Source organism: Lissotriton vulgaris, chromosome 9 (genome assembly GCF_964263255.1).
Source record: "Lissotriton vulgaris chromosome 9, aLisVul1.2, whole genome shotgun sequence".
NCBI classification, from domain to species: Eukaryota; Metazoa; Chordata; class Amphibia; order Caudata; family Salamandridae; genus Lissotriton; species Lissotriton vulgaris.
In genome coordinates, this window is record NC_141697.1 from 595,519,528 (window position 1) to 595,534,978 (window position 15,451).

At 46.7% G+C, this 15,451-nt stretch overlaps 1 protein-coding gene across 2 annotated transcripts in view; it reads right to left on the reverse strand.

Annotated features, from left to right (window-relative positions):
- The window catches only part of GANAB (glucosidase II alpha subunit), a 300,835-nt gene that overhangs the window by 223,896 nt on the left and 61,488 nt on the right, over positions 1 to 15,451 (reverse strand). For both annotated transcript variants that reach the window (XM_086938196.1, XM_086938195.1), the window contains exons 3-5: positions 12,299 to 12,407; positions 11,669 to 11,796; positions 10,884 to 11,063 (exon numbers count right to left, since the gene is read on the reverse strand). In XM_086938196.1, the coding sequence (XP_086794322.1) occupies positions 10,884 to 11,063; positions 11,669 to 11,796; positions 12,299 to 12,407 (417 nt within the window). The remainder of the gene's footprint in view (positions 1 to 10,883; positions 11,064 to 11,668; positions 11,797 to 12,298; positions 12,408 to 15,451) is intronic.

Sequence of the window (15,451 nt, forward strand, 5' to 3'; positions counted from 1 at the left end):
TTAGTTGGTTTCTTCCGAGCCGAGCTATAAGGCGGACCTTTCAAAGAAGGAATTCGGTCTCGACTGGGCCCTTTGGGCGGAGTGCTGACCTTTGCCTTCAGTTTGGGCAGAATATGTGGTGCAGGGGCAGTAGTACTCACGCGCTGACCCGATGGAATGGAGTCATCTGAGTCGTCTGCCTCTGATACGATCTGGAGCTCAGGTGAGTCTTATTCGGGAACGAGGGGAACCTCTTCGTCGAAGATATCACACGCTGACCCGATGGAATGGAGTCATCTGAGTCGTCTGCCTCTGATATGATCTGGAGCTCAGGTGAGTCTTATTCGGGAACGAGGGGAACCTCTTCGGCGAAGATATCTTCAGGTGCTGGAGCTGATCTCCTCATTTCGTGCCGAAGGGCCCTCCGATCCCGGATGGTTTTCTTCGATCGGAAGGATGCACAAGCTGTGCAGGTCGACTCGTCGTGTTCCTGCGATAGACAGAGGTTGCAGACCTCGTGGTGATCGCTATGAGGAAACTTTGCTTGACATACCGGGCATCTTTTGAACGGAGTTCTTTCCATGTGGTGTAGGTCCCACGGCGTCGGTAGGCCCAACGGCCCGGGTCGATGACCGGAATGGAACTGATGGCATCGAAAGTATTGTAGTCGATGTCGAAGGTAGTTTTTAGAAGTTTGAGGAAGTTCTGCGCTTCGAAGTTGCTGAAAAGTGCTTTTCTAGCCGGAGCTAAGAAACTTTCATCCGAACCCAGTGGCGGAAAAAAACAATCTAAGGATGGAGCCGATGCCCATGCGCAGTATTGTCCAAGGGAGGAGTCACCTATCTTGTGACTACAAAGACTTCTTCCAAGAAGACAACTACCTGCAATCATCCAAGCCCAACACCAGGTGGCGATCTAATGCCAAGTGTACAATCTGCAGCTCATATGCCTCGAACACCAGGTAATCGGTTTAACAGGAAGTACTTCGGTTAGGGAGTTGGTGTCTGGTCTTAAAACAAGGGTTCCACCAGGGTCAAGGATACACTCTCAAAGCAACCTCAGCGGCACTAGGGCGGCCGAGTTCTGAGTGATGAGGCCCAATGTTATCCATAGGGGTCCTCCAGTTAGTGGATGGTCACAAGCAGCCACAAGGTTGTGGGAGCAAAGCTCCTCGACTTCAGCTTAGGGCAAAGGGGATCCAATTTAGCTCACAAGGTGCACCCACAGTGGCCCAGGGACGGCAGGGTGCAGGGTGCCATTTTGGCATTGGGTGCCCTGTGGTTCTCATTGGGGAATCTCCGGTTGCATCAAACACTGCAGGCTTGGGGACGAAGATTGCTGAAGGCGACCACCGGTTGGGATGTCTTGCGATGCCGTGACACCGTCGGTTGAGTCACCCAAGGCCGTGGGACGTTGGGTGTAGGGGTGTGTTTTGGCGTCAGGTTTTTCTTAATTGCTCCAGTCTGCAGGAAGACCTCCTCGTAATGTTGGGCCACTCGAACTCAGGTCACGGGCGTCGAGTGCAGACTCGCGGATTTGGTAGGAGCCAGAGTCTATTGGTGAGAAAATCCAATGCTCACAGGAGACAGTCTGGTTGGGGAGCGCAGTACAGGTCCTCTAGCTTCTTGGGGGCTGCTGGCTGAAGGACACACCGGGATTTGGCTGGAACAGGTCGAGGTCGGGACAAGCCAGTAGGGCTGGGGCTATGTCAATTGGTGTCCTACTCTTCTTCCTTCAGCACGGCTCCTCGGTCCTTCCTCTTGATTCTTGTCTGAGGAGGCAAGGTTAAGGGTTTCCCCTAAATACTAAATTTACGGGTGTTACAGGAAGGTACAGGTGGGGACCAATGGGTCCCTACCTTGGGGTGGGTACAACACCTATTATACCACCCTCCAGTGGGAGGGGGGGATTAAGCCTCACTCTCGTTGGCTGGGTACCCCCATCTTCAGGATTGTGGGGACAGAGTTGTGCTTCACCTCGCTTCCTCACCTCCCCACCTGAGGGGTGGAGTTGGCAAAGGTGGGCACGAGTTGGCAAAGGTGGGCACATCTCTCCTCCTAACTTTTTCCCCCCACTGATTCTTCCAACCAAAGTGGGCTCAGAACCAGTGGGGGCCAATTGCTAGGAGCAGCAAATGGCTGGGGAGCCTCCCAAACCCAGCATGCTTTTGAAGCTTCCCCTTCATGGATCCAGCCCATCCTGGGGGAGGAGGCTTCACACCTCGACACAGGATGTGCTTTGTTTCAGTACCCAGACTGCGGCAGGTTCTTGACCCAGGGGTCCAGGACCATGTCTGGTGGTGACAGACGGCGAGCAGCCACTCAGCCAGTCAGGTCGTTTTACAGGGGGCATCTCTAAGATGCCCTTTGAGTGCAATTTTTCTTAAATCCCACCCTGGCATCAGTGTGAGTTTAACTCCATGGCTGCTAAGGCAATTCCCCCCCTGTGCTGACTTTTCATTTACTCCATGTTTCATGACGAGCTCAGCTCGTCATGAGTGTACGAGAGGTGTACTGCATGACGAGCTGAGCTCGTCATGAGCGTCGAAGGAGTTAATGTGCTGAGAAGTTTGATACTAAAACTTCCCAGTTTTCAGTATAGCCATTATTGTGTTGTGGAGTTCGTAATGACTAACTCCAAGAATTGACTTAAGACACTGTAGGGGTACAGGGCTCATGCATCTTTGCCCTCACCACTGGTATAGTGCACCCAGGTAGAGGGGTGGCTTACCTATGCCAGGGCAGTGGATTGTAGGCATGGCACACAGGGATGTGTGCCATGTCGACGCTACACTTTGTTCTGCACCAAAACACTCAGCCAGCAAGAGGGAGGGCAAGGGGGGGGGCGTATATATCTATATCTACACATACACATACACACATACACACACACACATATATACACACATATACACATACACACACACACACACACACACACACACACACACACACACACACGGCCTCTAAAGGTGGCACAATAAGTGTTGCAGCCCTTAGAGGCCTTCACAGATCACAGTGCCCTTTGGTACCTATTGTACCTTTTACAAGGGACTTACATGTGGCCAGAACGTTGCAATTGGACTTTGCAACATTACAGTTTAGAAAAAGAACATAGGCCCTGGGTACCTTGTTGCCAGGAACCCAGGGCACACTCAGTAAAAGTGAATCAACATTCGGCAAAAAGTGGGGGCAACCATGCAAAAAGGGGCACTTTCCTACACTTACTTATAAGTCCCTAGTATATATGGTAAGGGTCCCTAGGATTTGCAAGGCAGAGTGCCCGCCCAGGGCTGCAGCACTGATTGCACCTCCCAGTGTGTGATAAAGAACAAAATGACTTCCAGTCTGCAACTGCAGACTAGAAGGGTAGTGGCAATACCAGTAATCTGACTTTGCATTTAACTATTCGCAAAGCCCCCACTTCCCTTAACAATATATGTAAGACTCCCCTAAAGGAAGGCCTTTACAGCCATAAGGCAGGGAGCTGTATATTATTAAGTAGGGTATGTATTTTATGTACGTCTTAACAGCAACACTTCTAAGTTGTTGTTTGGCTGTTGAAAAGTTGCCTGGCTAACTTCTGATTGGGACTACTTGACTGGGGACTGTAAGGTATCAAATTAACCGCAGCATTAAACCCAACCTGATGCCCAGGTCGAATTTAATGTCACTATTAAAGTAACACATCTTTTAGGAAGTTGCAACTCTGTGACCCAGCTCATCCAGAAGACCCACACAGCCACTGTCTAACAGATATCTTTTTGCCAGCCAGGGAGTAGTGTGAATGACTCCAAGGCTTAGGAACAATAGAAGCCCGCTGCAGGGAGAGGTGCCGCCTTCCACTTGCAGGAAACCACGCAGGGTGTTTGTCCAAAAGGTGAGTATTAAGCCGAAGCTGCCTTTGATGGGCAAATGGCAATAACACTCCTGAGGGGCTGCTCTTTGTTCAGGTAGACAGGCTGGAGACAGGAACAGAGAGGGAAGATCAGTGCCCAAACCGGTTTCCCATGGTAGCCACACCTCTAGGGTAGCCCCCACGTAGCCACACTTCAATGGTGGGCTACCACGCTCCTACTAGCCAGGGAAGGGTGCAGACATTTTGGTAGTGAGCAGAATAGTGCACTCTGGGATTGTTCAGTGCCACACATTGCTGGGTCATCGTCACCAAGAGGGAGGGGACCTGGTAGCCCATTGGCTAGTGACTGCACTGTCCCCTCAAGGGCACTTTCCCAGGATAAATATGGCACCCCTGACACCCTGAAACTCAGATCACATAGGAACTGGAACAAAGACCAAAGGAGGACTACCCTGCTGACCCCTGGGCCTCACAAAATAGGGTGCACCTTAGGCTGGACAGCCTTTTGCACTGTCAGCTAGCAAAGTTAGGACTGTTCCTGTCACTCTAGACTCAGGGAGAAGTCATCCACAGACAGAAGCAGGGACTCCAAGGGCCAGTTGGCTGACCCAAGGGGCACAGCACCAAGGACATTAGAGCTGAAGAAACGCAAACCGGCAAGTTGGTAGCCACTTCAGAGAATTGCCGCTGACGACCTCTGGCCGCCCCAAGAGGCAGATCCCAGACGGCCAAAAGTTGCACCAGAGTCAGCCGGACCCTGGAGTGTCATCAGAGTCCAAACTGCTTGCCCAAGAGGGACACTAGCCCGCACCAAAGGATTTTACTGTGCTCAGAGACTGTTAGTACAACCACAGCTGGCCTTCTACTGTCGCAAAGGGGACTTTGTGGGATCCCGATCTACGTCAGGTCTGCTGTCTTATTGGACTAATGCGTCCACTGTAGGTGCCTGTGTACAACCTCATGGTCACAGGTTCAGATCCCGGCGGGTTCACTCAGCCTTCTGTGGTCAATAAAAGAGTACCACTGAGTTAGGTAACAAACATTTGTTATTCAGAGCCAAGATACTCTTCATGGTGAACGTGCACTTTACAAATACAGATGATATGTAGCAGTGGCCCACACGAACCGTGGACAGAGGATCCCCGTCGACCGCACAGCAACCTGAGCTTTTTTTTTTTTTATCCTGTATCCTCAGCATCAGGACCACTCCATCAAAGTCTATGCCGGTAGTGCTGCGAAGTTTGGAACTGGACTGGAAAACGCTCTGGTGGCCAGGTAACTGTCCAAATCTACCCTATTGCCCCTCCCCCAGCCCTTCTTCCGGTCAGATTTGATTGCCCAACCCGGAGTAGCCAAGATAACTTTTCCAAATGTTTTTAACTGTTTGCAAACTGATGAAACCTATAAAACTCTGTTTCTACGGAACCCTTGGATGGAATTTGCTCATCAAGGACTAACCATTAAAAAAAATAAACTATTTTTTAAATTGGTGTGGTGTTTCTTTTGTGTTGTGCCGCTTTCCTGTTTCTTTGTTTGGTGCGGTTAAATGCTTTACACTAAGTTCCTTTGTGCAAGTCTTGCTGTTCAAAGTCATTGCTACCCAGGGTTGAGCTTAAGGTTTTACAAATGAGCCTGACTGGACCCAAGATAGTTTTTGCGAGTGTATTCCATGGTAAGTCTGCATATCCATACCTTCTAATACACCCAAATCCTTACAAGAGGTATAACAAATACATTGTGCATTTCACACACAGAAGCTGTCATGTAACTGCAATGAGTTGTAAACATGAAACGATATTTCATGACAACTCTTCCTTAACATGAGGATACAAGTCTTTAGATTTAAAGCTGTCCCATAAGCCAGTAAGGCTTTTAATCCATTTCAGATGCTGAAAGTTTAAGAGGAAGGAGGCAAATGACCAAAGCTCAAAAAACAATACAGAGGAGAACATTATGTGCTTGTACACTAGTGGGACAATACACTGTTGCAGTGCACCTGCCATCTCTCACCACTCTTCAGGCACCAAACTCCTGATAAAGGGAAGAGGGTAGTAAAGTTGTGTCCCTGAAGCCAATGAAATTTGTTCTAGTAGGAAAGTGGGGTTCTGTTGCAGTAACCCACCCACTTTTTGTCAGATTTCTGATGCACTTTAACTGAGTGTGCCCTGGGTCCTGCCAATCCGGTACCCAGGGTGTGTGTTCTTTCCCTAAAACCTGTACCATTGTTTCCACACTTGGCACAACTCTGGCCTACCTGTAAGTCCCTTGGAAGGGGTACCCATGGTAGCCAGAGAAAGGCGTCTGAGGGCTGTAGCATGTATTATGCCACCCTCAGAGACCTCTCACCACCAACAAGCATCACTGCCATTGCAGTCTGCGTGTTTTGGTGCAGCTAAAAAGTGAAGAGTCAACATCGCAAACATCCTAGTGTGCCTTGCCAGCAAGAGGCATAGGTAAGTCACCCTTAAGGCAGGGTGCCCTATACCTCATGTGAAGACCTATCTGCATTAGCAGACAGGTCCCTATAATATCTAAGGCCATTCTTAGATATTATAAGTGCTCAGTGAAGCAATCCTGAGTATATGGTCTGGAAGCTGGTCATTACAAGTTTCCTAGCACCCTAATGCCTTTAGTGAATCCTGGGATGCTTGGTATCAAACATCTTAGAATTATAAATCTGCACTGATTTCAGTGACGGATGTATTATTCCCTGCACTCAGGGTTCCCTCCTAGAGGGGACCACTGAACCAAACCAACCACTGGTAGGTTCCAGACTGGTGAACACCAGCCTGCCACCATGAGACAAGTTTCTGGAACCCTGGGGTGGGAGCCTGCGTTCCCTGGGTCCAGAAACACAGCCACTCCTGGGGGGAAGTTTTCACACCTTCCCATTTTAGGAACAGCCATCTGGGGCAAGGGAGCTTAAAAGACCTTGCCGTCTTTGCAAAGCAACCCCCAGCATCTTCTGCTATCAGAAGCAGGCCCCGTTCCTGTCTCACCACCTTTTCGGCAGGAGGACAGGCGGGAATATTTTGAACAGCCCAGAAGGTGTGCCCACCGCTGCCAACCCCAACCCTTGGGTGGGGGAGGAAAGATGAAGCCCACTTCAGTGTCCTCCATCTTGCAGAGGGCAGGCACCCTCAAATCAGGGTTAGGCATTGTGCCCACTCTACCCACATGGGATGAGAACATTAAGGATGTAGTCACCCTAAGGTCAGTAGCCCATTGGCTACAACCACAAGACCCCTAAAAACGCCCCCTAAATATGGTATTTAAATGACAGCCCTGAACCCAGCCATTAGACAACCTAATAAGTTTGGAATCCCGAAGACGTTGCAGCAGTAAAGACTTCAGGGCCAACTAATTTGGGTCCAGCCCTACTGGCCTGCCTACAGCTCATAAGAAAACAACAGCTGCAAAAAGGATCAACCACCTCCAGATTTGGTGAGGATCGATGCCCACTTCCACAAAAACTGACTCCCAAGGAGAGCGGCCCTGTCCATAGAAGAAGATCCAGCCCCTGTGGGACCAAGAAACCCTGCTCAAGGACTTTACCTTTGCATCAGTCATCCATGACCTGTGTCCAAACCATTGAAGAGTGTCACCTTCAAGGTTCCGTGCCTGCAGCCTCTTCGTGACGATCCCCCTTCCACTCTAACCGGAGGGGTAAACAGATTCCAGACGTCAAAAGGCACCCATGCAAACTCTTACCCTGCGTCCTGGTGGCCCAAACCCCAAGTGTCCCAATGTCTAGGGACATCTCTACTGACCTGCCCAGCTGTTGATCCCTCCTGGAAAACTTCCAGGACCGAGCCTACAGCTGAAACCCAAAGGCAACAACCCCCATAAGACTGCATTGTGCTCCTGACACAGTCCAAGCACCCTGCACCCAATCATTCCAGTGCCGCTAGTGGTGTAGTCTTGGAGCTAACTTGGGACCCCCTTTGCCCTCAACTTAACGCTAGAAGCTTGTCTCCCACAACGGGGTGGCCCGCCCGTGAGCAGCAACCAACTGGGGTGCCCAATAGCCCCATTGGCACCCTGCACTTTGCACCCAGCTGCCATCGTGCCGCTGGTGGTGCACTTTCAGTGCTGAAATGAACCTTGGCTCTACATCCTAAAACTTAATTACCAAAACGGTTTACTTACCTGTAAACTTAACACTGCTTTTCCCTCCATAGGATTGCATGGTGGGTTTTTCTATGAAAATGGTTCTGTTGATCCAGTTATGTAATGCAACAAAAGTAACTTAAAGTCTTCAAATGAGGTAGTCTGCTTGCTAATGTACTACAATGTCCAAAATGTGTAATTAGTTTATTAGTGCAAAAGTATAAAAGTAACTAAAAAGTAATATTGAGTAATTATCAGTATTCTGAAGAGCTTACGACCCATTATCTTGATTGCAAAGTAATTTGTATGCTCCTACAAAAACCAGTACACAAGGTATCTTGAAAAGTATAATTGTATTTAAAGTATCACTTACCTGCTACTGAGTAAATCTTGGTTCTAGTATTAAAAACAACAAAGTAACAACTTTTTTATACAATTGGTCTGGATTCAGTCTTTGAGTGTGACAAAATTTCCTGTGTGCATACAACGAATGCTTACCACTACCCTCTGATAAGCCCGGCTGATTAACCTCTCTGCCACAAAAGAGTAATGGATTATCTACTTTAGCCTCTGCTATACCTCGGAGGATCCACTGCACACTAAACCTTCCTTTGATATAGTATATACAGAGCCACCTTCCTACATTTCTGAACTGGCTTTAGCACTTCACCAAAAGTATGTGATCAAGAAAACCACCACACTCCTGCTATGATGAAATTGTAAATCTGTGTAATATAAAGAAGAAAAAAAGGGTGAATTTGTGTAATGTAAATGGTCTTGTCGTTGAACCACCCGTTAACCACTGATCTATGAGCCTGTTCAGTCGCCGTTAATTAATGTTCCACTGCTTTGTAACTAAAGCGCCTTCTTTCCAGACATTAAAAGAAACATTTAAATGTGCTGATTGAACAAAGAGAAGGTAAAATATCACAAGGAGATACTGCCTCTTCTCAGAGCCCTTGCCCATGAGAATGCCTTAGCTTTGAGGGGTGCACTTCTTAAAGAACGATTTGGCTCAGGGATCGAACAGTCCAGAGCACGAAATAGAAAGGATGAATCCAGGTACGTTCTAGTCGAAGCCTGTGTAATGGGAGAAAAAAGGTGTGGAATTGGAGAAGCGGGGGATGCTGAAGTGTTGGAGAAGGTCTAACAGCCTTGTCTTCTGTGGCGCAAGTGTCCAGCAGTCTTGCATTTATCAACATTAGGAATTCTGACAATGATCTGCCCTAATAAATTTAGATGTTTATGTTGATTACTGCAAATCGCAAGCTTTCTGCATAAGATTCAATATTTGACAGATTGCAGGATTGTGGCTATTTGGATTTTATAACCACAATTGTCTATTTTTAGATACTGCTAGAGTATTGTTTAAAATCTGGAGCAGGGCACCGATACAGCAGTGACCCGCATATACAAAGAATCTCAATGCCAGTGAGTAAGGCACAGAACTTGCTGATTGAGTGCAGCTCAACTACAGGAGGCACATGCAGCAACAACATTCATACTAAATGAATATTTGCGTTTTATAAATATATTCCACAACACTTTTCCCAAAGGAAACTTCTCACTGCACTCGCAGCTCCATGCTTCTTTGCAAAAAACATATTCAACTCATCCAATTTGTGTAGTTCAAGGGTGTTTATTCAAAGTATGCCAGCACACCTCTACGCGTTTCAGTCTCAGCCGAGACCTTGTTCACGGGGATAACGGGATGTTTTCGTTATCCCTGTGAACAAGGTCTCGGCTGAGACTGAAAGGCGTAGGGGTGTGATGGCATGCTTTGAATAAACACCCTTGAACTACACAAATTGAATGAGTTGAATAATTTTTTGCAAAGAAGCACGGAGCTGTGAGTGTGGTGAGAAGTTTCCTTTGGGGAAAGTGTTGTGGAATTTGAAACGGCTTGGTCCTGCCGTACTTGTCACGCACCACTGGAGAAGCTCCCACTTAATCAAAAAAAGGGGACCATGCAGAAAAGGATATATATTGTTTTTTTGTTTTTATGCAATGGTCCTCTGGTATTGCTTGACTGTTTACATGCCTCGATTCACCAAGAGTTCATGTCCAATACATTTTGAAAGGCCTAGATTGCTCTATTCCAGATAGATGCTTAAAGCAATGTACTCTATTCTCAGAACCTCCCTCCCATGCCTCATCTTTACTCTGTGACTTCCTCTCTCTGGACTAATGTTTAACTTCTAACCAGCTTGCAATCCCACTAAGGACTCCACTAAGGAGGCTGGAGGTGGTGTTTTCACTTTAATAATGGTTCCCCGGGAAGGGCATCTTCTGTGGTCACAAATGATCAGCCAGTCATCAATAGCCTCACCAAGTTCTTCGGAGTACGTATTAAAAAAAAGAAACTGAGGATAAGGTTTTCAGGAGCAGGTCGTTAGAGAGTCACCATTATCGGTGTACAAAAAAAACTATGGGTCTTACAATGTCACTACTGACCAAGTGAACACCTTCAAATTGACTGATGATGGAGAAATATAACAAGGAGCAAGGGACACTATAGAAGTTCAAACATGTTGTGCCTTAGAAGAACATTACCCAGCTGCACCATTTTGAATACTGTAAATCAGAGCCTTTGAAAACCCATCATCCAAGTGTATACCCAGAATCCCTATCAAATTCAATTTAGCACAGAGACGTTTTGTGGGAAGCAGGGGTACATAATGTAATACAAGGCAGGCCTCAAACTGTATTTTATTCCTCTCTACAGTGCCTCCTGCATCGAGAAGCAGCAATTGCAGGAGTTCAGAGATCCTCCAGCAAACATTCTTTCACAACTTCATATGGTGTCACCAGCAGGAAATGGATGGGACTCCATTTTCTTATATACCACACACAATCAAGCTTTCAAGCTTTCACACTATTGCTTCACACCGTATAACCTCCACCCCCTGTTCAAGTTGCGCGGTCCTGCTACTCACGAATCCTTCCTCTTGCGTAGATGCTCAAACATCAGCAGACCACGGGAATTAACACTGAGCACTAGGTCTCTGCCAGCCAGCAGGTCCATGCGGAAAGGCTTGGCAGTGATGATAAGCTTGTGGTAGTTTCCACCCAAGGAAAGCTCTACACTCTCCTCGTCTTTGCCAGTGACGGTCAGCCTGAGGGGACAAGGGTGAAGAGAGACAAACAGATCAGAAACCTTGCAGTCCTTCACTCAACCCTGGCCACTACAGGCCTTCAACAGCAGAGCATAAGAATGACCAGACGATATCCCTGTAGCATACTTCTTCGCTTAACAATAAAGGGCTTGTTCAGGTGGTCCTTTTTTAACTGGGGCTATCAATTGAAAGTCATAAAACAAAAGATATACATAATTCACAAATTGTACAGGAGTACTTCATATATCCTGGTCGTATAGGTAAAATAGGGTTCCCATCAATATGATGTTGCACTTTCTCGATGCTGTGCATTTACACAGGCTATGTTGAGGAGAAATATCTGTGCAGGCATATCCAGAGCTCAAAGCCTTGTCAACTGTGGTGTTTGCAATTCTGTCTGACTGGAAAACTAACCTATCAAAGTAAGCATGGCTTATTTTGCCATTATAATCCGTTTAGATGCCTACTGAAGTGACAAGGGAAGCTCAGGGTTGAACTGCTAGATTATTAAAATAGTCCAACTTACAGCAGTCTATATGCTTACATTGTGATTCAGCTACAGGGCACAGACTAAATACAAGCAAGGCATATAGCAGGTCACTTACTGCAATTTTTGAGGGTCATCAATGAGGACATCAGGAACTTCGTATCGCGGACTCAGAGGATTCAACTCATTAATTCGGAAGCGTGTCATGTTCCCTTTCAAACTGTAAACTTCCAGCAGCAATGGGATCTGTAACCAGGTACAGGAAAGACACTAGGGTCAGGCAACGGCAAAAGTAGTAATTGAAAGAATAGAGGGAGAAATAACGGGTTAGAGGCCCTCCATAGCCTCCCTGCCTAGAGAGATCCTCCTATGTGCTTTACAGTCTTTGCTTCCCAAGTAGTGCTCTTCTTTGTTTGACTCACCATTTTTCCTGCACTTCTAAGGCAGGCAGATTTTCCTTGCCCTTTGATCAGATACCATCCTTGCCCACAGACCCCCACATTGTGGTCTGTTGCCTTTTTTGGCTTCTCAGTAGCCTGACATTGTAGGGAGTTCAATGTCTTTTTTGGCTTCACTGTAGCCTGTCACATTTAGACTGTTCAATCCATTCACCTATTGACTACTTGATGCTCATTCATGAATATGGATTCCTTGCCTCCTTTACAATGTAGGAGCTCAAAGCATCCTCTGTACCATAGACACAGTGAGCAACCACTTTATCTCCCAATTTAGCGTGTTAGCCTCTCACCTTGTTGGCCTCATTCATCAACTGGAGGCTAGCACGGCTCTCTGTCACATCCAGAGAATCCAGCAATGCCCTGTATACAGAGCTGCCATGCTTCAGCCCACGCTGTCGCCTGTGAGGAGAAAAAGAGCCTATTAGGAGAGAAGGCGCAAAATCTGCACTAGCAACACAAGAGCCAACCCCCATGGGTCCCAAATTACAGTGTCTACAGGGATAGGAGATAAAAACAGCAACAGCAGCCAAGGAACATTTCCCCAGGGAACAGAGGATAAAAACAGTCAGAGAACCAGAAAGAGAGGCTGGTGATGGCAGGGAGATCAAGGATCTAAGTTTCGTTACAGTTCTACAGGTCATCTCGTGTTGATCTTGCTAATCGGAAAGCCTTGCATATAATACAAGCACAGAGGCAAATACGTCCATAAAATAAACCACAACCAACATGCAGTTCCGAGTAAGGCTTGGTTATTGAGTTCACCAACAGATTTTAAAGAGCCCTACATCCTTCCTTTGCCACAAAACGAGACAGAGGCCTGTACATCATAAACAGCATTAAAAGTGCACACAGGGGTGAATACTAAATGAGGCATAATGAGGATACTGGTTCATGAGATCTGTGCAAGTTACTAAGGTAAGTAAGTCACTGTGCAATGGTCTGCGAAAGGAATAAATCAGAAAGCAACAAAGTCCAAAATACCCACTCCTTTCTCAAGGTACTGGTGCTTCTAGGAGTCTCAGAAAAAGTAGGCACCAAGACCAAAGCTTCCCGATCTTCCTCTGTTTGAAGCCCTGCGCCCCTTACAACAAGAACTGAACCAAGGAGGGAAGAGGGATTGCCAACCAACAGCTTTTCTGGTAATAACGTATTAGAAAATGAATTGGTATCAAGACATCTTGGTAAATTGTGATTGAGAACCCAGTAGAGAGGATAATGTAGGGGAAATCCACTGAAATTCATATCTTGTTCCCAAAAGAGACAAAACACAGATTCTACCTATGAACTAGCACAATGTATACAACCCTCCAAAAAGGCAATATGTGTGAAACATGAATGTAGGGTGGGTGTTACACAGGTGGACTTAAGAATGGAAAGGTCGATTTAGTGTTAATCGCTGACAGCATTCACACACTTCCTGCCGTTCCTCTGTGAAAAATGTTGTGCCTGCTGAACCAGGGGAGGTTTCCAGCCAATTCAATTTGCCTTTGAAGTGTATATTCTCTGTGCTTTTGTGAAACTTACATTCCCAGTGTTATGGACTTTTCCAACAGGAGCTCCTGGTGCAGTAGAAGTTAAATATAAAACAACATGACTAGTTAGAATTGTAGGACTGTAGATTTGGGGATTAAACTCTTGTGAATATGGCCACCAAGACAGAGAGATAGGATGTTTCTCCAGAGTTGGAGAAACTCACAAACCTCTGGCTAGTTCTGACATCCTGGCCAGCAGAGGGGAATATGGAACCCCTCATCCTGCAGTTGGTTTGCATTTGTTGTCTTGGCACATAGGTGGCCTCCAGACCGGTGCTGGACAGAAATACAGGACCAAAAATATAATCTTTGCTGGATTGGTAACTCAATCTACACTGGGCCCAAGTCATACAAGCTTGCAAGAAGCCTACATTCTGTGACCTCTGGAAATACAGAATACTGCCTTCTGGCTGTGCATGCAAAGAATAATCAACCTGAGCCAAAAGACCCCCTGCACAAGGCCCAGCTAACTTGAAAACTCATAGGAAAAGTCCCTAAAAGAGTGACGTCAACCAAAAGCAACAAGGTCCCTCAATTACAGCTGCCCAGATCTGGGTCATAGAGCTGTAGCACTGTCCAGTCTCCAAGTGTTCACCACCATGTAGGATATCCTTTGTGCCCTCAACCATTCTTAAGAATCAGGAGGCCCAAAAAACAACCTGTCTGTGCGCATCCACTATGGGGTTAAATTCTACTGGCTGGGTGCGGTTCCAATGATTCGGAATGGTATGAACGTTCTAACCCTTTTGAAGAGATCACTACAATTGTTGTTATCTAATCCTAACCATGGAGCCCACAATCTGAAAGGCTTTGGGAGTGCTAATAAATCTCAACAGTGCACCAGACACTGGAAAAACTTGACTGCAACCAGCATTTTGAGAAACATGGGGCCCTAAACTTGAAATGCCATCCTAAGACCCCCTAGCAAGTGAACCTGCACTACAGTCCATCTGAGCATTACAAATACTGGAATTGTCAGTTAGGCCATTAATTAGTAATTGGACACCAGTGACTGAACTTGTGTGAACTAGGTCCCTAACCAGACACAAGTGACTTAATATAAGGTCCTCAAGAGAGCACTACCAGGAACACCAGAAACCTTGTTAGGAAGAGTCCTAGTTGTCTGGACTGTGTGTTTTAAGGGTTGACATCTTTTATTCAGCCACCAACCTATTTTTTGGAATGAAACCTTTCCAATCCTCTGTAACATAATGGTACCCAATGTCCAGGGATTGGTCAAGACTCAGTCTCTCCGCTGGACCCAGCTCCAATGGACATCCTACTGAACGAGGTCACAACAATGATTATTGCTCTGAAGGATTGGTTAACTCTTTCCCGGAAGAGCTGCAGTGTTCCGGCTGAATCTCAATGGAAACATGCCATCATATATGTTCTTTATTAAAGAATGTGATTTAGACCCTGAGATAATAGAAAATTATAGATCCATCTCCGTTCTGCCTGCTGCTAGCAAAATGCCTGGGAAATTGATCAAGAGCTACATCAAAAATCATCTGGAAACAAACAACATTCTACACCCTACCCAGACAGTTTTCTGCGCGGGCTGCAGTACAGAGACCGCTGTTCTAAGAGCCACAGACGATCTGAACGTGGTCCTAGACCAGGGTGGATCGGCAGCACTGATCTCCCGGGACCCGAGTGCCAACCCACGCTTCTCAGTCCATTGGAAGAAGCTGGTTTTATAGGGAACGCCTGAAGTTGGCCTAATTTCTGGATAAACGCAGTTTCCAGGTCAGCCAAGTGCTGTTTTTCTCTTCCAGCCATCAGTTGTACTTTGGTGCCCCGCAGGGCTTGTCCTTGAGCCCTGCGCTTTTTAACATTTATGTCCGCCCCTGATCAGATATATGTTCTTTTGGTTTCAAGATGGGATCTTATGCGGACGACACCCAACTG